The 25,813-nt window shown below is 37.8% G+C and overlaps 1 protein-coding gene across 1 annotated transcript in view; it reads left to right on the top strand.

Moving 5' to 3' along the window:
• Positions 1 to 25,813, top strand: part of DNAH3 (dynein axonemal heavy chain 3) — a 58,158-nt gene that overhangs the window by 8,285 nt on the left and 24,060 nt on the right. The window contains exons 9-39 of the mRNA XM_066198550.1: positions 48 to 173; positions 902 to 1,097; positions 2,369 to 2,548; positions 2,943 to 3,079; positions 3,233 to 3,338; positions 3,903 to 4,081; positions 4,372 to 4,556; positions 5,874 to 5,997; positions 6,562 to 6,718; positions 8,460 to 8,604; positions 8,902 to 9,113; positions 9,360 to 9,451; positions 9,865 to 9,979; positions 10,481 to 10,597; positions 10,771 to 10,950; positions 12,051 to 12,187; positions 12,849 to 13,050; positions 13,640 to 13,732; positions 14,041 to 14,151; positions 15,739 to 15,853; positions 16,249 to 16,447; positions 17,425 to 17,533; positions 17,872 to 17,985; positions 19,096 to 19,272; positions 20,285 to 20,376; positions 20,792 to 21,011; positions 21,808 to 21,942; positions 23,139 to 23,250; positions 23,796 to 24,037; positions 24,640 to 24,740; positions 24,819 to 24,924. Coding sequence (XP_066054647.1) covers positions 48 to 173; positions 902 to 1,097; positions 2,369 to 2,548; positions 2,943 to 3,079; positions 3,233 to 3,338; positions 3,903 to 4,081; positions 4,372 to 4,556; positions 5,874 to 5,997; positions 6,562 to 6,718; positions 8,460 to 8,604; positions 8,902 to 9,113; positions 9,360 to 9,451; positions 9,865 to 9,979; positions 10,481 to 10,597; positions 10,771 to 10,950; positions 12,051 to 12,187; positions 12,849 to 13,050; positions 13,640 to 13,732; positions 14,041 to 14,151; positions 15,739 to 15,853; positions 16,249 to 16,447; positions 17,425 to 17,533; positions 17,872 to 17,985; positions 19,096 to 19,272; positions 20,285 to 20,376; positions 20,792 to 21,011; positions 21,808 to 21,942; positions 23,139 to 23,250; positions 23,796 to 24,037; positions 24,640 to 24,740; positions 24,819 to 24,924 — 4,516 coding nt within the window. The remainder of the gene's footprint in view (positions 1 to 47; positions 174 to 901; positions 1,098 to 2,368; positions 2,549 to 2,942; positions 3,080 to 3,232; positions 3,339 to 3,902; positions 4,082 to 4,371; positions 4,557 to 5,873; positions 5,998 to 6,561; positions 6,719 to 8,459; positions 8,605 to 8,901; positions 9,114 to 9,359; positions 9,452 to 9,864; positions 9,980 to 10,480; positions 10,598 to 10,770; positions 10,951 to 12,050; positions 12,188 to 12,848; positions 13,051 to 13,639; positions 13,733 to 14,040; positions 14,152 to 15,738; positions 15,854 to 16,248; positions 16,448 to 17,424; positions 17,534 to 17,871; positions 17,986 to 19,095; positions 19,273 to 20,284; positions 20,377 to 20,791; positions 21,012 to 21,807; positions 21,943 to 23,138; positions 23,251 to 23,795; positions 24,038 to 24,639; positions 24,741 to 24,818; positions 24,925 to 25,813) is intronic.

Raw genomic sequence — 25,813 nt, 5'->3', positions numbered from 1 at the left:
TTTAAGCAGTGTTCCATGAGGATGTGCTCTGTGTTTCCCTTCCCTAGGTACAGCCACCTGCGGTTTGTTCGCACTGCAGAGGTGCTCTGTGCAGACCTGCCGCTGCTGCCTGCCGAGTTTGAGGGCACTGTTCAGAGGCACTGTGGGGAGGCTCGTGATATCCTTCAGAACAAGTCAGTGCCAGCTCTGGTAGCTGTAGATTAATAGAATATCTCCGGGGCTGACTTACATGAAGGCCCCGTTTTTAAAACAGATTTTAGATGGAGATGACACCAGCCCCAGCCACAAGGCTGCCAAAACAAAGGGGTGAATAGCCCTCAGAGGAATAAATTTTGGGATACTGTCAGAACCTTTGGAACCCTCAGAGTACCTGTACAAGAATAAATGGTGATAAGCAATGAATAAATGGAGACTGGAATTCACAAGGTTTCTAACCATGAGAGGAGTGGATTTTATATCTGTAAAAATGGTGATGGCAAATCTTTTTTTAAAATTATGTAAATCAGTCAATTTAAGAAAGAGAATATATGAGGCACATGATAGAAAGTGTTTGCATTCTGCTGCCTGAGATATCTTCCAAACTTGTTTCTCATTTAATGCTAATAATTGAATATTGTTTCATAATCAATAAAACAATATAATTTACCATTGTTTTGTCTATTACTATGAATTTAAACTAATCATAGTGGTCCATTATCACAAGCATCCTTAGCTTTAAAACTCAGGTTTCCTCTAAGTCCTGGAAGGTATAGTTTTGTTTGATATCTAGTTATCAATTCTCTTCTAGCCCTTTGGATTTTACTCGTTCTTTGGGTAATTTCTGAGTTTAGATTTCATTGCAAGGAGCAAAGTAAGACTAACAAGCCTTTAAAAACTTTGTCTCCATATTATTTCATTGTAGGTGGATCCCAACTTGTGCATCTATTTTCATAGATCAGAAAAATATGTGGCTTCATTTTGCTCCTCAAAGGGACTCTGATTCCCCTGAGAAAGTTGAAAGCTATTTTAGTTCTGTGGCAGCTCTAATGTCGTTACAATTGCGTGAGATGGTTATTAACTCCTTAGAAGATCTTCTTGCATTTTTTATGATCCACAAGGTATGTGCTGCCAGGTGTATGTTTTCTGTCTTACATGGAGATAATACATAGAGCCATAATATCTTAAAATCTAGTGCTCTTTGAAGGCCAAAATGTCCCAAATGGCTCTTGCCTCCATAAAAAATGGCTGTATCCTTCAAAGACTTGTGTATGCTCAGTGGATCTTTTACACAGTCAAGAACTGCTGATTGAATGATCAGTTGACAGGTCTAGGGTTACAAGTAACAGTTTATAGCAGATTTCAGTTCAGTTTTGAGGGAGTGTGCATTTATTTTAGTTGTTTAGTTTCTTTTTAGTTTAATTTTTTTGGTCTTTACCAGTTACAGTATTTCTCTGAAAGCAGAGAAATAATCCCCTTTGAAGACAAAAGTGTGCACAGTCAGGTGTGTAATCCTTTGCAGAGGTGATTTATGTGTGTGGTGTCCCTGTCTGTACCCAATGAGTGCCCTGTATTGTTTCAAGTAATGCACAGAATTATAGCAATAGCCATTACACCGTGGGAGTTTTTACCACTGTTTTGGCTATCATAAAGTTGCTTCTTTGATGGAATGAGTTTTTTAAATATAGAATCACCCGGAACCTGCCTTGATAAGACAAAATGAATAAATGTGGTGGGTTAAATACAGAATTGCAGAGGATCAACTGAATCAATCACTTGATGCAATTTACTATCATACCTTGCACTAAATCTTGCCACTAAGCTTTGCATCATGATTGTGTGGTTTATGGTTGGGATTTTAGTTTTTTTGTTTTAGTTTTGTCTTGTGGATTGGTTTGGGTGGGCTCTCCTATTTGTTTTACTTTTGTTGTTTGTTTTGTTCTTTTTTTACTTATTAAAACATCCACATTATGAATCTAGTCATGGATTAGGACTCCATTATTATAAAGGCAATTTGGGGGTAGTGCCGTTCTTGCTGATTATACAATTAAAGGCAATTAAAACTAGATTCTAGAATTTATTTTTGATAGATATTGTAGATCACAATTTTCTTAGAAATTTTATTTTGTATGAAAATTAATGGTTGATGTCTGTTACTTAAGAGAAAAGGCAATTAAGCTTAAATCCAGTTTCTTAATTCTAGCTTTTATAGATTCATTTAGGAGTCACCACCATAAGATCTTGTTTGAAACATCAGGTTTTGTATAAAATATCAGGGAAGATGCTCCCATTGGTGTTGTGTAGTAAGGATATTGGGGGAGTTTGAGCAGTTTAAAAATTTTTATTCCTATAGCTCACTTCCCTGTGTAAATTTTTCCTTCTTTCCCCTGAGGATGGAAATGATTTTGAAGAACCGTATCGAGGAATGCAGTTCTTCCTGTCTCAGATACTCACAGTCAAACTCTGTGTAAAAGAGCCTGATATTGTCTTTGAGCCACCCTTGGGAGCATGTTGGGATCTAATCTGTCATTGCTTCCAGAAGATCCTGCAGAGTGCTGAGGAACTCCCAAAGGTACTGGATAAGTTATAGCTGCATTCAAAATACAATATTAATAAAAGCTATAATATAAGAAGCTATGAATTAGGCTGAAGACTGACAAATAGAAGATAAAGATGAGGATTGTGAGTCATGAACTGTGCAAACCTTTTGGTTATAGAAAATATTTCTCAGATTCAAGTTATATCAAAGCACTGGTTTGATTTTCATGTAGTTTTCACAAGCAAACTATGTGAGTAACCAAGTGTTAATTATAGGTCAGAGCCTTTTCATGTTGCACTGTTTTTACCAAATAATGATTTTTTTATTGTGGTAGGTGAATGGGCAATAGAAAACCTTTTTTTTTTTTTTTTTTTTTCTATTCTGTGTCTTGTTACAGTATTTGTAATGATTTAATGATTTCCTTCAGGTAGAGAAACTTCTGTTTCCGAAATTACGAAGAGGTGATCTCACTCTTAATACAGTCAAACCACATGAGTCACTGTTTTTAGAGTATATAAACAAACTTGAAAAGATCTTTGAAAGCAACATACTTGGTCCAAAGAAGTAAGTTTTGGCTGGTAACTCCATTGCCCTTCCAAACCCTCAATTTCATAACTCTGTTTGACTAAATAGACAGTTCGAGTATATTTGTTTCTTTCTACAGAGAAACTTTGTATCAGAAACTTATGTTTGTTTTTGTGGTCTTCTGTGTTTAAGGTATTTAAATGTGTACAAGAGGTACAGAAATCTGTTGAACAACAAATCAAAGCAAGATGTCACAAAATTTTTGGAGAAAAGTCCCTCTTTAGATGCTTTAACCGAGGTAATGTGTTCTTGACGCCTGCAGCATGTCCATACAGCTGCTAAAACATCACACACGACTTCCTAACTTACTGCCTAAAGATCAAATCACTAATTTTGCCCTTGGGAAGATGAGGTAGTGCTCAATTTACATAGCCCCTTACTGTAGGGCTGCTGTGCAAGTGTAGGAGGAGGTTTCTTTATACCTTCTTCTGTGGGTTTTGTTGTTCTTTCTTAGCAGAAAGGCTGCTCAGAGTATTTGCTCAATCTGCAGCTTGCTTGTCTTTTGAATGCCTTGTCCTCAGTCAGCCCTGTCTACTCTTCTCTTCGCATCCCTGAGTGAGCATACGGCTAAATGCTTCCTTAGGCAGCTTGGGGTCTTCCCTACTAGGGCAAATTACTGTGCAAAGCTTTCAGCCCTGGAATCTGTGGATAAGAGCAGGTCTCTGGAAAGATAAAAATGAGTTTTCCTTCTTCTGTTTGGAATAAATGATCCAATTTGTTGGATGGAAACCATTATTTGTGTCAGATTTTTCAGCTATAGGCTTTTAGGAAAGATAACAGATGTTTTATATTCTGTTTTTAGAAGATTAACAGCTTCGCAGAACTGAAAAGAGAGATTGCTTCTATGGATGTCACTGTTCCTCTGGCCATGTTCTGTCTGGATGCTTTACAACTGAATGAGGAACTCTGCAATCGGACCCAAAATCTCAAAGACACATTGGTTGAATTTGAAGTGGTGGAAAACAGACAGTTAAATCAAAGGTACCTGTTGTTTGCATGGATGGTTCTTGCTGTCTGCCTGGATCGATGCTATTTAGCTGTGGGTGAGAGACCTTTATTCATCTGCTGGGTTTTTTAGTGCTGACCAGACGAGTGCAAGAAGAGCAGCCTGGCTGAACAGGGAGGTTTGGCTAGAACTCACAGAAAAAAAAAAAAATTCAATGTATGAAGAAATTAAATATTATAGTTTCAAAGTCAGAATCATTTTACCAGGTCTTGCCTCTCTCTTAATTTACAATCCCAGTGATATGTCTGTTCTCTTTTTGTTGAAGAATTTGTGATGATTTTAACTTCATTGCAAATAGACTGAGTGAGGTGCCTCAGAGCACTGAACAATTAGTGGAATATGAAGCATTCTTAAAGAAATCCAGTGAAGTTACTGTTGTTAAACTGAACAAGGACCTCGACAAAGCAGCACGCAGACTGCAGGTCCTCATGGACTATGCTTATCTCTCTGGTACGTCTAACTGCAGAATATAAAATTTCCATATGGGAATATTTATATATAGATAATGGGCTCTGCATGCCTAAATGTTGCATCTTCTAGGGTGCTAATGGAAAGTTCCAAAAGAGACAGAAAGGAAATAAAAAGAATTCAATAGAGGCCAAAATGTACCAGTGCAGCAAGGAATGATAGAGGAATGGCACACAGCATAGACAGAGCTTTTTATTGTGTTTTAGGTATTATCAGGTCAATGGTATGTAATCTGGCCAAATGATGTTGCACCTCTGTTATTAAATAAAAATTCTCCAGATAAAAGCCATCCAAAACACCACATGCCAAAGGCTCTATGACAGCATGCAGAAAGTGTGAGAAATTGCATGCTTGCACCTGAGGATTGGATCAGAATAGGACTTAAATTGTTTTGCTGTCATGGTTTGCTGTTCTTAGTTAATATAAAGGCTGTTCTCTAAGACTGAAGATACATCTGTAGAAGTTACTCATAGTTTGCATTTTTATTCAAAGCGAAAATGTAATTCATAGATGCAGTCTGTTATTTGCTGCACCTAAAAAGGAAAGGCAGTTAAATGAATGCAAACCTATTTTAGTGTCAGGACGATACTGTTTCCTTAAGCAGAACACACTCTTGGATCAGACAGTGGGAGGAATAACAAGGATATGTCGTGTTTATTAGACTTCATTTATGATAAAAATTAGGATGCCTATGGAAGGCAGGACAATTTTCTGTTACATTTTGGACTGGAGTGTTTGCAATTGCAGTATTTCATAATTACGTTTTCTCTGTAGCTGAGCTAATAAGCATGTGCCCTATATTAGTTATAATGACCTAAATGCACTGAACAAACAGACAAATATGAAGATGGAAATGTGTGCTCATCCTGTAGCTGTGATGCTCTAGCTTTTGTGAATAAGTCAGCATTTACAGATTGAGGACTAGAAATGGTTTAGATATTTATCCATCTTATGTAGGTATAACATATATTTAGTTAGGAGTGATATCTCTGTGCGTAGTTGAATGGAATTGATATACTGGAATAACTGTTCTTACTAACTGTCTCTGCCTAGCTGACATCTTATTTAGAGAATTTCACATTCTTAACTTGATATTACTGTTTTGCTGTCAGTCAGACTTGTTTGAGGGGAAGAGTTTCTTTGCAGTAAAGATAATCTGGCCGCCAGTTTCGTTAGTTATTCCTAAACATGATTTAACTATTTTGCTTGTTAGTAGCCAATTTATTACATAATAACCATTCTATTAAGTCATTGATTAAAAGGTATTTTCTTAAAGGTGACTATATTTTTTTATTTTAGATGATGACATAAACCTGAACAGCAGAGCTTTCCATTGGCTTGATGAGATAAAGAAAGTATTTGAAAGCAGTAAAAATCTGTTGACTGAGAGGAGGATTCAGGTGGAGAGGGCATTGTTGGAAAGGTATGGTGTTAAGTAATTTTTTTTCACTTTTTAAAGAAAAGAAAAATCTCACTATGAGTAGGAGGGAGATAATTTCAAAGAAGGAAAACTCAGAAGAAACCTGAGAAAGTAAGGAATAAATCCAGCTTGTAGTTTTGTGGAGATTTCTGAAAAATACTATTGATGAGGGTGGATTTGAGCATCCCTATACTTAAATAGATCTGAAAGGAGGAATGGAGGATTGGTCCAGAATATTCATAATTTATGTTGTTATATTGATTAGTACAGCAGTACACATAGTTTTGTTACATTGTTTCACTCTTCCTTTATTTTCTCCAGGTAGTAGAGGTAAGAGATATAAGTAAAGTGAATCAATTGTGAGGTTTGAAAATGAGCCTTGAATTTTAATCCTGTGAACGTCATAGTATTGATAGAACTGATCGGTGAGCTTTCACTGGCATCTGTGTTTACACTAGTATTGAGATCAGATTTCATGTGACAGTGCCTGTTGTAATTAATGCATTAATTGAAACCTGAAAAGGAATGAAACACAACATCATATTACCTTAGCTATCTTTTTCTTAGGTGCACTCAGTTTAAGGAAACTCTTGAAGGTTATTATAAGGAAGTAGAAAGCTACAAAAAGCGGGGGGATATTGTGACCATGGAAGAATTGAGGAAGAATGTTGAGACTTTCAAAGTGTTAAATAAGAATATAGATGATGCACTAACAGAATTTGAGGTTAGTATTTATTCATTAAGTATGGAATGGCTTACAATGTGCTGGATGAGCAAAAGTTTGGTTCCTGCCCCAGTTTTATTTTCAGAGTTCTGACCATATATTGATAGGATGGCTTTAAAATTTCCAAATTCACAAAGATGTGGCAAATACCTTCGTGTGCCTGTGTGTTTATTTGTCCCAACTACTGAGTTGAAGAGAAAATTTTGGGGAAAAAAAAAACAGGGAGTTAAAAAAAATGGAAATACTGAACTTCACTGTTTCCAAGCAGTCAGTAGTACCAAGATGCTATCCACAGAAAACAATTCTGACACAGTTGGCAGAGGCAGAATGTAAGGAAGCTGGCATTTTCCCTGAATCATGGTTTGTGCACAGGAGCTGTGTTTTCAATCCCTCTTCTTGCTCTCAAATTAAACCCAAATGTTTTTCAACTGTATATTTTCCATTTAATGCTGATAGGCATTAAATATACATTTTAACACATAACAGGAATTTCGTATCCTAAGAAACAAACTGAAGATCAAGATTTCTAGATTTTATTCTGGGCTCTCCATCCAATTTACTGTATCATCCTAAGTTGAACAATTTGTCTGAGCTGTGACTCTGCTGGGAAATGAGAAGGGTTGTCTTTGAGAGATCTCACAGACATTGTGAGGCTTAATTAATCTTCTAAATCACAGTGAGACAATGAGATTTCTCCATATGTGGAGCCATAAGGGTCAAGATTTTACTTAAGTCCCACTCAAAAGAAAAAGTGGAATCAATTAAATGAGTTTAGAATTTAAATAAATTGGTAGTCCTACACATCAACACTATTAATCTGATTCAAAGGCATCTAGTATATTTAATTAGTGTGAGTTAACAGCACTGATATGCTCATATAGGTAGATCAGAACAACTAATTAAGCCTAAGCTTCTTAATACATGAGGTGTATCCACACAATTGAAATGGCATGACAATTAGCTCAATGAATACATTAATTTAAATATTATCTTGGAATATGGATCTTCATATTTTTTCTGCCTGCAGTTCCTATTAAATGATTACAAGTTTTATGAAAGGCCTATTGGTATTGCAAAAGCACAGACCCAGGACTCAATGTGATTTCAGTGTCTGCATTTCAGCCAGCATCTCTTGGTACTTCACCTCCCTACCTGTAAAATAAAGAAGGCAATACGTTTTTAAAATCGAAATCTCTGTACATTGATTTTTACGGTAAAATCTTTTGGACCAAGACAATATCTTACCATGAATAGACACAGCAATTAACACCTGTTTTGGTGGGACCTCCCAGATAATTCTGTAAAAGAAAAAAACCTAATCACAAGTTTAAAAAAAATCCTACAGGCCTCTCTAACTGAGGAGCTTACATTCAGATTTCACAGTGGAAACTTGTGGCCCTTGTTTTCACTGAATTCCATGGTACGTTATCTTATTCCAGAATGGATTTGGATTTTTAGATTTATTTGAGTAGTAAAAGATACCCACAAATGCTGAGTTAACCATTGGACTTGATCTTAGAATGGTTTAGGTTGGAAAAGACGTCTATGATTCCATGATAAAACAGGAGAACTTTCAAAAACACCGTTACCTCATGCAGCTAAAATCCACAGGCCTATATCAACAGATCTGTCTGGCTTTAGGACATGTAAAATAATTGTGTTCAATATTGTCTGTTGAAAAGTTTAAACAACAATAGGAATTTTTGATGGGAATAATACACTTTTCTTTTTCCCCTTAAAGGGTATTATTTATGAAGAAGATTTGCTTGGGCGGGAGAAGACTCAATTTCATCTCCTGCAATCTATAATTACAACCAAAGAACCCTTTGAGCAGCTTTGGGTAACAGCGCATACTTTCCATATCAAATCTGAGGACTGGATGAATGGTGAGGCTTTGATGTTCATTTGATGAAACATGCTATTTGCAGTTAGTTAAGTAGAAGCTGAGAGGGTTGATTAGTCGTGAGAAAATAGTTTTAAGGGATAAATGCTGCTAAGCTGTGTGGAATAGAGTTAGTGACTTGGATTTTGCATTATGATAATTTTTTGTAACACAGTTGATTTTGTAACACAATTGTCCAGTTAGAGGATAATGATTAAAAATAGCTGTAATTAAACCACCTTGGGAATCTCCTTGTGCTGATGTGCCTGCTATGCTTTTTTTTTAATGCTGTTGTATTCAGGATCTCTTCAGAAGCTGAATGCTGATGAAATTAGTGAAGAGGTTGGAAATATGTGGAGGACCATGTACAAGCTCTGCAAGAGCTTCCCAGATGTGCCTATGCCCAGGCGCATGGCAGAATCCATGAAATTCAAGCTTGATAAATTTAAACAGCATCTTCCTGTCCTGTCAATTGCCTGCAATCGTGGAATGAAGGAGAGACACTGGGTGCAGGTACTTTAAACTCTGCTTTAACTGGGAAAATATTCTTCCACAGAAACTGACAGTCCAATATCTTTTGTCCTGTGACATGATACATCCAGTTTTGAAATTTGTAATGCCACAGGCAGAAGCTTTTTTAAAGTAATAATTTATGGCAGAAAAGCAAGTTAGGGTGTTGCACTAATACTTCATTGCTGTTTGAAAGTATTTTACAAAAATACATCTTGATGATAGATTTATTTCTTACTTTCTTTTCAGATTAGTGAAATTGTAGGATGTGAGATCAAGCCAGATGAAAACACTAACCTTAAATATATATTGGACTGTGGACTCTCAAAATTTATTGAACAGTAAGAAGTTTAATCTAGTCTCATTTTTTAGACATTGTATTTCATAGCTCAGATACCAAATATTAGTTGTTTTGGGGTTTTGTGTTGTTAGAACATGCTGTAAAATCAGCTATGTTTATCAAGGTGTGAACTGTCAGTTGCTCTTGTAGCACAGAGGCATAAAAATCCAGTTGTATTCCTAAATCACTTAATTTTCTCATTCAGAATTTTCTGTCTGTATTTGTCTTCCAATTAATATCAATACCTCTAACTTGGTGAAAGTGGAAAAATATTCCTTGAAGAAAGTCTATGATATTATTAACCAATTGTTACGAAAGGTAGTCTGATATGCAACTCCACCTACAACTGCTTTTTTTTTTGCTCTTCAGCTATGTTACAAAAACATTTCAAAGATATGTTTCATTTCAATTTAGAATAGAACCTATTGGAGCAGCTGCAAGTAAGGAGTATTCCTTAGAGAAATCAATAGAGAAAATGAAATCGGAGTGGGTCAATGTGTACTTTGGTTTGGCGAAGTACAGGGATACTGTAAGTAAACACCAAATCAATAGATGTATCTGAAGAGAATTCCTTTGATTCTGAATACCAATTGAGAAATACTAAAAGGATGTTGCTGCTGATTCATTGTGGTGCAATGGAAAGTTGTATCTTAGCCCACAGCTGGGCAAATGTCTCCATTATTATAACTCTTTCTATGCAGACTTTACTATCTGGACAGCCTGTGATCTCACATACTCATCCTAACAAATCTGTAAGCTTGAGGACCTCCCTAGTATTGTATGGAAAGCTGGACAGCAGCAAAATTTTAACTTGCCCAGAAGAAACAAGAATCACAGTGCAAAATATTGAGTCAGAAGGCACCAGCTTCCTATCACAAACCAATCTGTCTCTGGACCTTTGAAACAGAGCTGTCCAGAGGAGATTCCATTTGAAATCTTCACATCATCGGGAAGGGGGAAACAGGAAGCTGAATGAGTGGTGAAATAAAGTGACTGCCATTTGACTTACCAAAATGTGATGTGTTCACAGGACACCAATATCCTGTCGTCAGTGGATGACATCCAGCTTTTGCTGGATGATCACATTGTAAAGACTCAGACAGTGTGTGGCTCTCCCTTCATCAAACCAATCGAAGCTGAATGTGTGGTAAGGAAAAGCCAGTTTGACTGAGCTTGCATGTCTCATATTATGCTTTCCCCAAGTGCTTCAAGATATTTTGACATGATAGGATGTTAGAGAGTTGTTAACAAAGAACACGTTCATATTTTTTGATTTTTTCTTGTTGTAATTTTTTTAACTACTAAATGTTTTAATTGCAGGCTTGGAAAGATAAGCTGTGCTTAATGCAAGATATTATAGATAGCTGGTTAAAATGTCAGGCAACATGGTTGTATTTGGAACCAATTTTTAGTTCGGAAGACATTATAGCTCAAATGCCTGAAGAGGGTAGAAAGTTTAAGATTGTGGATTCCTACTGGAAAAACATTATGACAGAAGTGGTAAGTGCTAACATTTCATAAATTGTGCATTTTTATGCACATCTGGCAACATGGTTATTAATATCATGCACATACACTGTTCTTTTCTGCAGTTCAGTATTTGTATTGATGGAGTAGAAAATCCTTTACTAAAGTCCAACAAATTGTAGTAAAATTGTAGATTACGTCATTATTGTATTGAGATTTCTGTAAAGGCTAGGTGTTGAAGGGTGAATTGTAACTCAAGCAACATGAATTCCAAGTTTTTTAGCTTTTTTGTGGCTAAATGGTCAGAATTAGGTAGAAAGATGAATGATTTGAGCTTTCAGGATCTGCTTACGACTTCACTGACAAGGTACAAAGCCTTGTCTGGATACAATGAGAGTTTGCATTAGACTTACAGGGTGTACACACTTTTGGAGCAACTAAGTGGATTTTTTTTCATGTGGTTGTTCTCTAATATGTGACATCATGGTTGTTCAAAAATTTAATGAATATGGACTGTCATGGTAGCATGTCGGGTTAAGATAATGGGGATAGGAAGTACAATTTGGTAACTTGTCCAATTCCCTGTAAATAAGAAGTTGAGTAAGAGGCCAGACAGTAGAAGTGTGAGCTGAGATGTTTTTCAAAAACGCTGTGTGTGTGTGGTTGTGTGATAAAGGTGTTGAAATAATCAGTGTAACTAAATAGGAGTTGAGACCTGTCCAACAGCTCAGACTGTGAATGACGAGGCCTGTTCTGAAACAGATTCCTCTGAAGAGGAGTGTTATCAGAAAGAGAGAACAGGGAATAATTGTTGTCTGCTGTGTCTCTGACAGAACTTATTTGAGAGTGGAAAACAATGTAGCAAGCTCAAGACACAGGGGCAAGTGCCAAAGATCTTATTTGTTGATGTTGCCTTCATTAATGTCTATTAAGTTCAAGTGGGTAACATGGACAGTCTGAAAAGCAAAACTATCAAATAATGCAAATGTATTTAATGAAAGCACACTACAGAGAAGAATTACAGCTTTTTAGCCTCCTGCAGTATATGATTGATGCTAACAATTTTAATGTAAAACTTTAATGAAAAACTTGCAATTTTTAGCAGTTTCTGCTTTGTGTTTGTTTTTACAAAGGTGAAAGACGCAAAGGTACTTGTTGCAATTGAACAACCCAATATGTTAGACAGACTTCAGGAAGCAAATACTCTCTTAGAGGACATTCAGAAGGGGCTGAATACTTACTTGGAGTCAAAAAGATTATTTTTCCCAAGGTAAATTATTTAAACAGGCCGAAGTTAGAAACAAGAATCCATAAGGTCTTTCAAACCGTTTCAACTGAACTTACAAGCCTCATTTTATAAACAAATGTGGGACACAGTCACATGCAGCAAAAAATGAAAAGCTGTTCTCATCTCCAGACATAACTCATTTTCCTCAGTTGTGAAACGCCAGAAGAGGTGGGGATGGGGAGGCACAATCTGTCTATCACAATGTAAACTTTGATTGGGAAAGGCATTATTACTTACAGGGTATTTTTGAAGGAGCTTGCTACCTTCCCATGGCTGATATGCAATTATGTCCCCGCCCCACCCTCTTTAGAGGTGTGTAATCCGTGGGAGCTGTACATGATCACAAGGAGCAGGATTCAGGGTTTTTACAGGGTACTTAATGGCTGGCTGGTGCCATCCGGTCTTTCTTGCCTGAGTTTGAAAACCCTTATTCATCCTTTCCATAAAAAGATGATCACATTGAAATTCTGAAAAAACAGATGTGATGAGTTTTATAATGTTAAAAATTGCTTAAGGAAAGGGATTTGAGATAATAATTTCCTCTCTGATACACTAGTATCTTAAGCAACAATAAAACCAATTGTATGAGTAGATTATTAATGGCAATTTTCATGATAGGAAAATAATTGTATTTTTCTGGCAGGTTCTTTTTCCTGTCTAATGATGAGCTGCTTGAAATCCTGTCTGAAACAAAGGATCCACTTCGAGTACAACCACATTTAAAGAAGTGTTTTGAAGGAATTGCTAAACTGGACTTCACAGAAGATCTGGAGATCATAGGCATGATCAGTTCAGAGAAAGAAGTAGTTCCTTTCATAGATAAAATCTATCCAGTGAAAGCAAATGTAATTTTTTAAAAAAATTTTACTATATGAAATTAGATCAATACATAATACACTGCATAAAGTGCATGTTTTTGAGGGAATTAGGTTTAAACCATTTAATATCACATCATGAAAGGAGTTTAGGAAGTGAGAGTGCAGACTGGTATTCTAGAATAAAAAGGATTTCCTACGAAAAGGAGTAAGACGTACCAATTTCGCAGTAAATTCCTCTGAAAGGTGGGGCATGTTGTGAGTTACAGATACTCTTCTCCCTTAATCCTGCAGGAACAAAGCATGCGCTGGGTTAAAATGAGCAGGCTTAGCTGATCATGTAATCTGTGTTTTTTGTTCATGCTTATATGAAACATATCCAACTGTTTCTTTATCTGGGTTGTCTTTAGAGTTAGCTTAATATCCCTGCCTTCAGAGAGTGTAAACTACAGTATTACCAGTCAGATTTTGGGTAATTTCAACCTTTATTGCTTTTATATACAACACCCAGATCTGAAGAAAGCATATTTAAGCCTAACACATCCCAAATAGTTTGTCATTGAAGAAGAATACAATCAGGAAATGTGTATTGATTCTTAACTGTTTTTCTTTCTTGAAGGGCATGGTAGAAAAATGGCTTCTGCAAGTAGAAGAAATGATGTTGGCCAGTGTAAGACAAGTTCTTCAAGACAGCATAAAAGGATATAGCCAGGTAATTATTCCTGAACTATGGTATAAGTTAGAGTTCACAAACAAATATACATTAATAGATTGCTCAAATTCTTAACCAGGAAAACATGTTTGAAGCTAAGTGGAATCCAGCTCTTCTTGTTCAATAGTACCAATCTGAAGTTTTAATTCTGAAGTTTCATGAAGTAATAGTATTAAAGCTTTAAATGCTGATTCTTGTTTATTTGCAGCATGAGACAAAAGACATTTGAGGAAAGTAATTGTTATCAGTGCCATAATCTAATGTGTGTATATGACTTCTTGTGTCTGAAATTGATCTTTTGGTTTAAGGTCCCTCGAAAAGAGTGGGTACTTCAGTGGCCTGGACAGACAGTTATTTGTGTTTCATCTATTTACTGGACAGAAGAAGTGTCTGAGGCTATAAGGAATAAAACTTTACCAGTAAGATTTTCTTTTAACTTTCTATTTCTAGGCACTGAACTCTGATTAATTAATAAAAAGCTCCTTCTAGTAAAGAAAATCCTCAATCAACGACATATTTCAATTTACTCATGCAGTGCTTTATTTTGATTTTCCTTTTGCATTGGGTCTTAGCAGAGGTTTGTTCCCGTTTACTTTGGTGTGTATCAGGAGAAATCCTACTGAAGGAAACTATTATTTCATTTACAACTGATACAGGTGTAAATTCAAGTACCAAACAGAAAGTGACAGACCATTGTTAAACACTGTGTGTTTTTATTTCTAATTCCTGTTTCTGTATGGGAAGCCTCAGAGAAACATGCAGGCAGAAATGTCTCTTCACAGAAGGGTGCAGTTATTTCAGAGAATCACAGAATCAATGAGGTTGGAAAAGACCTCTGAGCCCATCGAGTCCAACCCATGACCCAAAACCACCCTGTTAACCAGACCCTGGTTAAACACCTCCAGGGACAGTGACTCCACCACCTCCCTGGGCAGCCCCTTCCAAGGTCTAATCACTCTTTCTGTGCAGAAATTCTTCCTAATATTCAATCTAAACTTCTCCTGGCACAGCTTAAGACTTGTCCTGTCACTTGTTACCTGGGAGCCCAGCCCTCACCTGGCTCCAACCTCCTTGTTGTAGAGAGGGATAAGGTCACCACTGATGTCTCTGGTTATTGCTTGACTCTCCTTGTGAGGAAGGTGCAGCAGCCAAATTTGTTATTTCACACAGGAAACCTCTCCTACATGTTCATAGTGTCTCTGTCACTACAGCAGTTGTAACTATCAGTTCACTGAGGCTTTACTCAAACACATGCTCAAGTAGTGGAAATAATTTCTGTTTAATTCAATGGCCTTTTCTGTGATCCTGTTTAAGCTGGGTGGATGAGGATTTATTTGGAGATTAATTCTGTCAACAGAATGTTTAGGCTGCTTTTTGGATGTTGAAATAGAAAAGTATTAATAAACTTTACATCAAATACTACATTTTAATATTTGCTTTTTTGTTTCTGTATCCTTACTGAATTTCTTAGCTTTAACTTGCCTGTATTGTTTAACATCAGTTGAAGATCTTATTCAATATATCCAGACAACTCAAATGTTTATTACTTTCAGAGAAAATATACTGAATAATCCACAGCTGCAGAAAAATGAGAAGGAATCACAGAATATAAGGGACCTCTGGACATCATGTAGTCCAACACCTGTTTAAAGTAGAGCCAACTAAACCATGTTGCTAATGGACTTGGTCCCATATGCCCATTCTTGTGTGGGGGAAGCAAAGCAAAGAATATCTGCTCCTCTCCCATTGTAGAATGTTTTGTCACTTCCATTAGGAAGAAAAATAAGCTTTCCGCTTATACTGCTTTCAGGCCATAAATATTTTTGAAGTGTTCATATTAAAATAAAATGCCAGTATACAAAAGAGAATTTAAAATGTTTGTGTAGTACCCAGACTACCATTAATATATTTTGTTGGAGGGGCCGTCTCCAATGATTGCACCTACAGGAGCTTAGGAACTGCTGGCCACAGCATCACATTGATGCCTGTGTTTGTTCCTGTGACAGGATTTCTTGGAGAAGAGCAATCTACAGATCAAGGACATAGTTGAGTTGGTGAGAGGAAAGCTGTCCAGTGGAGCCCGAGTGACCCTTGGAGCTCTCATCGTCATCGATGTGCACGGTAATGTGCAGCTGCTGCTACCCCTGTGACATCTGGGGCACTGCTGCTGTCATTGGCTGGGTGGACTATTGGAGAGAGGCACCTAAAATGCTTCCTCTAGCCTGAATCAGCCTTTGCAGAGTTATTGCTCAGTTCTTTGGGCAAATGAGGATTGCTCAGTACTGCACAAGGGTCTTCCATCCACTTAGAACAGACACTGGAATCTAGTTACAATTAGGCTGATTCCCTATGCAAAATAATTGAAAATTCCTCTCTAACATGAAAACCAGCCTCTATATGTTGAATTACTCTTACATAGCTCTAAGTAAATGTTACTTTACTTATAAGTTGTTTTAAGTAAACTAGCACAGTAGAAGTGTTTAGATTTTTTAAACAATCTGTGTCTTACTCTGCAGCTCGTGACGTGGTCTCAAAATTGGTTGAAGACAAAGTCACAGATCTGAATGACTTCCAGTGGATTTCTCAGCTGAGATACTACTGGGCAGAGGACGATGTGATAGTGAGAATGATCACAACAGAAATGAAATATGGTTATGAGTATCTGGGCAATTCTCAACGTCTGGTTATAACCCCACTGACAGATCGATGTTATAGGTGAAGACATGTTGTCTGTGAATAATGTTTTCTTTTTTTGGATTGATCTGTGTTTACTTTCATTTGTTCTAGTTAATAGTAGGAGGAACCTCAGCAGCTAACATTTTCCCGTAGATTTTGCCCAAATATGGTAAAAATATTTACCATATATAGGCTTCTACTATCCAAGAAGATGCTTCTGAAAAGAGGTGGCAGCACATGGTACTGGAACTGCAAAGAATTCTACAGTAGCACTGGTCAATTAATTTATTTGAAGTAAGACACACAGTTTGGGTATGCCTACCTGTAAGATAAATGAGGTAATAATTATAGAGCCCTTCACAGGTATTCAAATGCAGTTAGCTTCCTGTTCCTCCACCGGCTTGCAAGAGGTTGTAATGAAAATACTTAAGTCCTCAAGGTTGAGATGTTCAAAAGCATTTGGTATTTCAGTTCTGGTGAGCCCTCAAGACATGAGTCAAAGCCTTTGAATGAGGCTTTTGTAAAATAATCATATCACTCTAGTGTTAACAGGGAACTCATTTTAGTAAGATGTTCACTTGAAAAGCGATGTGATTCCCAGGTTTTTGTATCAACCTTTATGCTTTCTCATCCACTTCTAAAGACCGGCTAAATTTATAAAGCTAGCTTCAACCTCTTGCTGGTTCAAGTGCCCCTTGAGGGAAATGTGTGCCTTTCCAGACTCTACCAGTTTGCTCATGGCACTTATTTGCTTGTGTAATTGAGGGTATACAGGGTGGATGCATGTAGTAAAAGCTTTGACATTCCTTTTAGGCCAAGTGGCTGAATGTGACCTTCCACAATTAGGAATCACTTAGGAGAAAATACTGGATTTTTAGGGCAAGCTGTGAAATCAGTAGAGTAACAAGTAAATTGTTTTCAGGAGAGCCTGCATAGGAAAATACTTATCAATCCATTCAGAAACAATCTGGCATTAAAGATTGCTATTTCTAATGCCTGTGTTCTTGATAATGTAGGACATTAATGGGTGCCTTGAAATTAAGTCTTGGTGGTGCTCCAGAAGGGCCTGCTGGAACTGGCAAAACAGAAACAACGAAAGATCTAGCAAAAGCAATAGCTAAGCAGGTACCAAAACTCCCTTTTTTTTACTTTCCACGGTTTATGTTTGGGTATGTAGATATTAAAATGCCATTCTTAAGCAAGTGCTGCTTATTTTGTAGCTATTCATTTACACTTGGACTTGAACATCTTAAAGGTCTTTCCTGGCCTAATGATTCTGTGATTTTGCTCTTTATTCACAGGAATAGTTGGGAACAAGCTCACATTTAGAACTGTGTCTGCATGGCATCCTGGTTTTCTAATCCAAAATTAGCAACAGTAATCCCTTCCCATTTTAGATGCTAAGAATTTTATAGGGGACTTTGTGATAATACTGAGAAATGTTCTCTGTGTTTTTGTTGTAGTGTGTTGTCTTTAATTGCTCCGATGGCCTCGATTACAAGGCAATGGGCAAGTTCTTCAAGGGGCTGGCACAAGCTGGGGCATGGGCCTGCTTTGATGAGTTCAATAGAATTGAGGTAATGTTTTAACTCAGACAAATAAAATGAGAAAGCTTTTATTTAAGACACAAGAAGTTTTAGATTTAGACATGACAGCATTATTGCCAATTTTCTGCTTTTACTTGTGATGGGTACTCTTTGTTTTGATAGTGACACAGAAATAGGCACTCAGCTGCCTGCTCTAGAAGGACGTGCCCACCTGTGCTGTGTTGCAGAAGTGTTGTGTTCTGTGTCAGTTTAGCTGGAAAAGAAAGCTCCTTTACAATTTTTTTTCTTTTGTATGTGCCACTCATTTGTTGGGAAAGAAATGTTCTTGTCTTCTCCTTGAGAAATCAAGCTACAGCTGTGGAGTTGCATTGGTCTGTGCTCAGCACAGGACAGACATATACAGGTGGAGGGATTCCTGCAATGACTACAGATGAGTGTCACTAACTGAGTGACCTGATTATCAAGCTGCATAAACAGACACATCTAATTCTCCCCTTGATCTTACCCTGGTCTTTTTGGTTTTAATTTGGTCACTAATGACTTTGGATAACTTTTATTATTACTTTGATGAAATTCCATGTAAGTACATACTAGTAAATGTGGAAATTTCATGAAATCCTATTTTGTATGTATTAGTATCTTTAACTCCTTAACTTTTCCATTTTTCTGATGTAGCTTGTTTTCTATGAATTCAAGCATTAGCATTTCTTTTCCAATATTCTGTTACCTTGATACTTTAAAACAGTCAGCAAGCCTTATCTATTATTTACTCTCAATTTTGCGCATTGAGAGAATCAGGTTTTCTGGAGGGCCTCAACTATGTGTCTGAGTTGAAGGGAAAGTGCTTTTAGAGGCCTCCAGAGGGAGTTCCTGTCCAACTAACTTAGACGTCTACATTCAGGCACACGGTATTTCCCTGAGGAGGCTTTTAGAAGCCTCTGTTGATCAGTCTCTGTTAGTTAAGTAGAGAATAGTGGCACTAACGTTCAGAGGATCCCTTCAATAGGCAGCTAATACACAGGCACAGGGTGATTTTTCACTGGAGGAATGCATATATAGCCATCAAAATATGTTAACAAAACCATTTAATATCGATTCTCCAAGTGTCTTATGTTTTCCAACCTGTTCTGTCTGTATTAGGTTGAAGTATTATCTGTAGTTGCCCAGCAAATCCTTAGCATCCAGCAAGCTATAATTCGCAAACTCAAAAAATTCATCTTTGAAGGGACAGAGATCTCTCTTAATCCCACATGTGCTGTGTTTATTACCATGAATCCTGGCTATGCTGGACGGGCAGAGTTGCCTGATAATCTGAAGGTAAGTCTGAAATCCTGCTTTCTTGTAGAAATTAAACTGAATTTGTGACTTTGAGTCTAGTAAGAAAAAAAAGTCATCAATCAAGCTGATGTGTAATGGTTGCTTAAGGAAGAAAAACACCCTCACTCTGAACATCCCCTCCCTTGGTGCCTCTGCTGAGCATGACCCCATATGCTCTGGAATATTCCTTGTCTGGAGCAGTCCTGACTGTGTCCCCTCCTTGTGCACCCATCCTCCTGGCAGGTGTGTGGGGTGAGGAGCAGAAAAGCCCTTGACTCTGTGTGAGCTCTGCTCTGCAATAACTAAAACATCCCTGAATTATCAACACTGTTTCCAGCACAAGTCCAAAACACAGCTCAGGCCAGCTACTGTGAAACAACTTAACTCTACCCCAGCCAAAACCAGCGCAACTGATAACCCAGTCAAGTGTATCCTGCTGTGCTCTTCACCAAGCTTTAGTGAACAGTTAGGCCTGTGCAAAATGCACAGAAGAAAGGTGTGAGTCTAATAATATTGATACCAGTTTACAGCTTTAACTGTGCTCTCCCTAATAGCAAATTCTCTGGGTTTACAATGGCTTGGTGATCCAAATCCCAATTTAAATTTCTTATAGCTTTGTGAGTTGCAAGGACACTATGGAGGGACTGATGTGGTTCTTTTTCTAATATTGCCACAATCCTTTGCATGATCTTTTTCAAGGCATTAACCACACCATGTGCTAGTCTGCCTGTTATGAAAGTGGGATGAATGACACCTCCCTTTCCCTCTATTCATAGTTCTTTAGAATTTACTCTTTCTAAGTATTTGTTACTGCAATGCTTAGCACAGACCTCTTGAACCTCTTGATAAGATCCGAATAGAATAGCATTCTAAAGCAGTCTCATAGATTTCAGATGATTCATGAATTCTTTGCATTCGTGAATTTATGGAGAGATGCTATTCTTACAAAACAGGCACAGTTTATTACGCTATTCCACAGTCAAAAGTTGGTATCTTACTTTTTTCCTTACAGGCCCTCTTCCGAACAGTTGCCATGATGGTCCCAGATTATGCCTTGATTGGGGAAATTTCACTTTATTCAATGGGATTTCTGGACTCTAAGAGGTAAGACATGCTGAATTTTTTACCTTAGTTGAGTTTGATATACCTCATTCCTCTATAAGGCTTATATGTGTGTTCGAGGCATATACGGATGGCTGTCCATGTTTCGTTTCTCTAGAAAGCACTTTTTAATCTCCTGCTTTCTTGTCAATTCTCATTTACCACCTCATGTTGCCAGATGTACACTTCTACACAGAATCATTTGGAAAATGTATAAAAATATCAAACAGAATTCCTAGATGATCATATATTCTCTAGTTTGGCATAATTTACAGTCTTGCTTCCTAGGTGTCCTGAGTCACTTTGTCAGCTGCTGTGTCTTAGAATCACTGCAGATACTTTGTGTATAAAGGAAGGTAAACTATTTTCCTTGCACAGTGAGATATTTTCACACTACATAATATTTTACTATCCACAGTCTTGCCCAGAAAATTGTTGCCACTTACCGTTTGTGCTCAGAGCAGTTGTCATCTCAGCACCACTATGATTATGGAATGCGTGCAGTGAAATCTGTCCTGACAGCAGCAGGGAACCTAAAACTGAAGTACCCAACTGAAAATGAGAGTGTGCTGTTGCTTCGGGCTTTGATGGATGTTAATTTGGCCAAGTTCTTGTCTCAAGATGTGCCGTTGTTTCAGGTAAGGTTTCAGGCCAGTGTGGTTTAGGTTTTATGATTATGAGATCCATTGTAAGAACTCATAGAAACTGGTCATTATCTTAATTTAGAGCAGATTGATATAGATGATGCCATAGTAGTGTAGAGTTATTTCAGTCCACTGATCTGGAGGAACTCTTTGGTACTGTTAGGATTATTTTGAAAAGCATATTTTCATTGGTGCCTTTCAAGTTATTCTGTAAAATGTTTTAGATGGTATCTTGTTAAAAATCATCTTGTGCTGTTTCATTTGTGGAAATCATTCTTTGAAGTTTGTATTATGAGGATAATTAAGTTAAGGTCAATGAGAAATTTGAGTTCAGAATAAAAAAGGTGAAGTTTCTGTTTGCATGCTGCTTTAATAGAAAATAAAGACTATGTTAAGCTACAAAGCAATCAATATTGAAGACTAAAAGCTAGAGTACAAGCACAGCCAGAGTCACTGTCCTGAAATTCTGGAGCACATAACCCTTCTATTTAATCACTGAAATTCTTTCAACTACTTTCACATCGTTTTGTGTAATCCTGATGGGAGGAACCTTGCAAAGGTTAAGCTTCTTTCTACAATAGCAATATGTTTATGAGAACTGCAGGCACAGATTTCTATTTCATGTATACAGAATACTTCCATCACTTCAGTTTGCCTAGAAGTTAGTTTTGTCCAGCTGAGGACATTTGGTTTTAAGCTCCTGTTATCTGTGTGAGTATTGTTTTACTTGGAATTTTTATTTTTTTCTAACCTGTTTTAAATTGTGTTCTATTCTGTCTTTCCTTAACAGGGTATCATATCTGACCTGTTTCCTGGAGTGGTTCTTCCTACACCAGACTATGATGTATTTGTCAAGGCACTAACTGAAAATATTGAAAAATTGAATCTTCAAGCAGTGCCATGGTTCATTGGAAAAATTATTCAGGTTTATTTTCACATACTTCTGGGGAAGAAAAGCACGAGGGCAGAAACACTCTTCATTCACTGTCTGTGTCATGATGAATAGCTGATAGTTTCCTTACCAATTAATGGACTATTACAAATGGGGTATTTTTACTGAGTAAAAATCCTGAAATAAAAGCCTGCTTTGGTCATAGTGATTTTGTAATTCAGTCTGTGAAGGAACAATGTGTGCAGGCACATTGTAGGGCTTGCGCTTCAGGAAAGAAGATGAAAGTGAAACTCTTACTAACTGCAGCAGTGTAGCCTAGTGAACAGAATGCTGGACTGGGAGTCAGGCTCTGTTCCCAGTTCTGTTCAGTCTCCTTGAGAAGTCTGAAAGAGGTGACCTTGATTGTGCTTCACTTCCAGCCCTTTGTTTCCGCTGCCTCCCATTTACTAGTATTGGGGATCTTTTAAACAATACTTAACCTTTTTTCTTGTGCAGCCTAGTGACAGGGTAATGGCAAGGGTAAAAATGTGTGGCCTAGACCAGGGTCATCAGTGGCCTCTCCAACAGCAATCCAGACTTCGTGGCTTCTGTTCAGACTTGCCTTGTGCTGCTTTCCAAACCATACTGTATCTTTCATTTAAATTGGTGTAGTGTTAACTGGTTAGGAAGCTAAAATAGGGAATATCAGTCTTAACATGATAAAAAATAATCTTCTTAGGGGTTATTACAGGTCTATTTGATGGTGGTTTTGCTTTGACTTGAGCTTTGACAAGATCTTGTGGGGTGACTGAAGAAGTTACTGCTCTTGCAGACCAAAGTCAGCCTCTGTGGGACTGACCATGTGCCAGATCCTCAGAGCTGCAGTTTTTGTCAGCTTCATTGGTAACCACTGATTTCAGTTCAGGCCCTTTTAGTTCAGGGCTGTGATCTGCAGTATGTGGTCAATGCCCTCACACCCTGTACATGGCTGCTGTTGCGGTTGAGGGATGACATTTAGCAAGGAGAAAGGGAGGATGCCTAAGGAAAACAACTTCTTAAATTGTTTCAGTGAGAATTGCTATAAAGGCATGACTGCCCTCTGATTTGGATTAAGGCTTCGGCCAGCCAGCAGAGTGCAGAGTGCAGGTTGTGTCATCTGAATGCAGGCGAGGGACTTGTATTTTCATTCACACGACATGTAACACTTGCCTTTGTGCCATGCTAAGGAGTGGCTCTCCTGTCCCTGGCAGGTGTATGAAATGATGCTGGTGCGCCATGGTTTCATGATTGTTGGAGATCCTATGAGTGGGAAGACCAGTTCATACAAAGTGCTGGCTGGAGCCCTGGCTGATTTGCGTGCAGGTAACATTGTCCAGCCACAAGCTTCTCATTAAATGAAATTAATTCTATGACTGTTATTTTTCCTTTGCTGAGATATGCCCAGGTTGTTAATTGTCCTATATTCTTCTTTCTTGACTGTCGAATTTCTATTAATGGAGCTATTTTTGTCTGGTATGTTTGTCTGATAGTATTTTTGTCTACATCTACTGGAACAGTGAGCCATCCTAATGTGTTCATGCTTTTCTGAATTTTTTTAGGCATTTTATTTGTCCATAATATTCTTGAAAAAACTAGCTCCAACAGGATATTGTAAGTAGCTCCCATAAATACATGGAATCTATGACGCTCTGCTGATTCTTTTTTTCATGTGTTTTTTTTTACAGCAGACTTCTTGCTTGCTTTGTACAAGTAAGGGAAATTCTTATTTACTGCTACCTAGATGCCAGATATCTGGGGTGTTTTGCTTTGAGCAGCTAGAGTAGGATCCTCAGGAATCATCTTGTTCAGCTATTGAATAGAACTAACCCATCAAATTCTCAAGCTCGTGTATTTGCCTTTTTACACAGCGAATGCCATGGATGAGTTTGCTGTTGATTACAAAGTTATTAATCCCAAAGCCATTACTATGGGGCAGTTGTATGGCAGTTTTGATCCTGTAAGTCACGAGTGGTCAGATGGAATTCTTGCAAAGGCCTTCAGGAAACAAGCGTCTTCTACCACAGACAATCGCAAGTGGATTATTTTTGATGGCCCCGTGGATGCAGTTTGGATAGAGAACATGAACACTGTGCTGGATGATAACAAAAAGGTAGCCTAATTTTTGCCTGTAACCTCATCCTTGAATAAACATACTTAATTTTAGTAGTAGCAATATTGTTACTACATTAGTCAAAGGAGGTGTGAAATTCAGGAAGGGCTGATGTGCCTAAAAGCACTGCTTTATTTCCCCAGTTGTATGAGTGGGTTTAGATGGTATTAGATAATATTAACCCATTACTTCTCTCTAGAAGCCTTGTCTTGCTCCTTCTTTATTGAAATGAGGTTGATCATTGAGGCTTTTTTGTTGACCCTTTTAGGAAACTGAAATGCCTGGACTCAGTTCTGTGACTGAAAACTGAACTTGCTTAAATTGCCTCATGAATAAACGAATTTTAAAAAAGCTGTAGGTCATAACTGCTTTCTCTTGCAGAGTTATTTAAAGTTAGAGCATTGTTCTCTGTCTCTGCAAGCTTTACAGTATGACATGGAAAAGTTGAGACAAGGTCATAAAATATCGTGTATTGTAAGGATACAAATGAACGAGGAGTGACACTAAGTGGAATGTTCAGTGATTTTAAGACAGACATTGCTTTGACTGTATGATCAGCACTGACATGACTAGACCATGTTTATGTGATGCTCTTCTTCCAGTTATGCTTAATGAGTGGTGAAATAATTCAGATGAGCCCAAAAATGAGTTTAATCTTTGAGCCGGCGGACTTAGAGCAGGCATCTCCAGCAACTGTCAGCAGGTAATGTGAGAGCATTCAGGCTTAAACTGTCCCACCTTGCACATGTACTCCTCTACCATAGCTGTTTGTTCTCCCCAGGTGTGGTATGATCTATATGGACCCACAACAGTTAGGCTGGAAGCCACTGAAGGATTCCTACATGAAAACTCTGCCTCCAAACCTGCAGGAAGAACACCGAGAACTGGTGCGAGACTTCATTTTTTGCACAGGTCTAATTTAGAAGATTAACTATGAGGTGACATTCACAGTTTGCCCACTTCAAGGCAGGCATGCAGAGTCAAAACTTTTTTATTATTACCATTAACAGTTCAGTCTTCAAAGCCTTTTCCACCTCATTGCTTGCATGAGCTCTTTGTGCTGTGCATTGTACTATGTTTTGTGTAGACGCAGATAAAAATAGGTGTTGGTGAGAATCAGCTTTTAATGAAAATTTTAAATCCCTATTATTGGGCATTAAAATCTAGTAAAATAATTAGAATAATATTAGGATTGGAGCTGTGGAAAACTTATTTATATGATTTGAGAATACTCCCTTTGAGTCCTTGCAGGAAATTAGAATCAAATTCTAATGAAGTACTAGACTAGAAGAGCTCTTTATTTATAGTTTTCTAAGTTCATCAGAGTAAAGTAATTATTCCTTCACCAGCAGATAGCCTGACCCTTTAGTGCATCTCCTTGAGTACTAGTCCCTGGGAAAAGGGTAGGTCATGATTTCTCTCCTGTTTTCCAGTTTGAGTTCATGGAGCAGCCACCACCAGCCATGGGAAGTATTTACCCACATGCTGTGGGCCTCCTGCAGGCACCAGTCAGCTCCAGCATGGTGGAATTTCGGCTGTGGCCGAATTTCTGTGCTGGGTCCTCTGTAGGGGGCCTCTTTTTAAGGGGGGGTGAAACCCTTACCTTTGGTTCTGTTGGGATAATTTTGTTGCCTAAGGAAGACAGGAGTCTCTCTAGGCTGAGCTTCTGCTCTGCTGTCTGGATTAGTAACAGGGTAACAGAATTCCCACTGAAAACTTCTCTGTGGTAAAAGCAAGGTGTTTTCACCATCAAATAGTGATGGTGTGGCTTTGTGA

The sequence above is a fragment of the Chamaea fasciata genome, unplaced genomic scaffold (assembly GCF_029207755.1).
Source record: "Chamaea fasciata isolate MVZ Bird 193981 ecotype frontalis unplaced genomic scaffold, bChaFas1.0.hap1 SCAF_16, whole genome shotgun sequence".
NCBI classification, from domain to species: Eukaryota; Metazoa; Chordata; class Aves; order Passeriformes; family Sylviidae; genus Chamaea; species Chamaea fasciata.
This window is presented reverse-complemented; position numbering and strand designations above follow the sequence as displayed.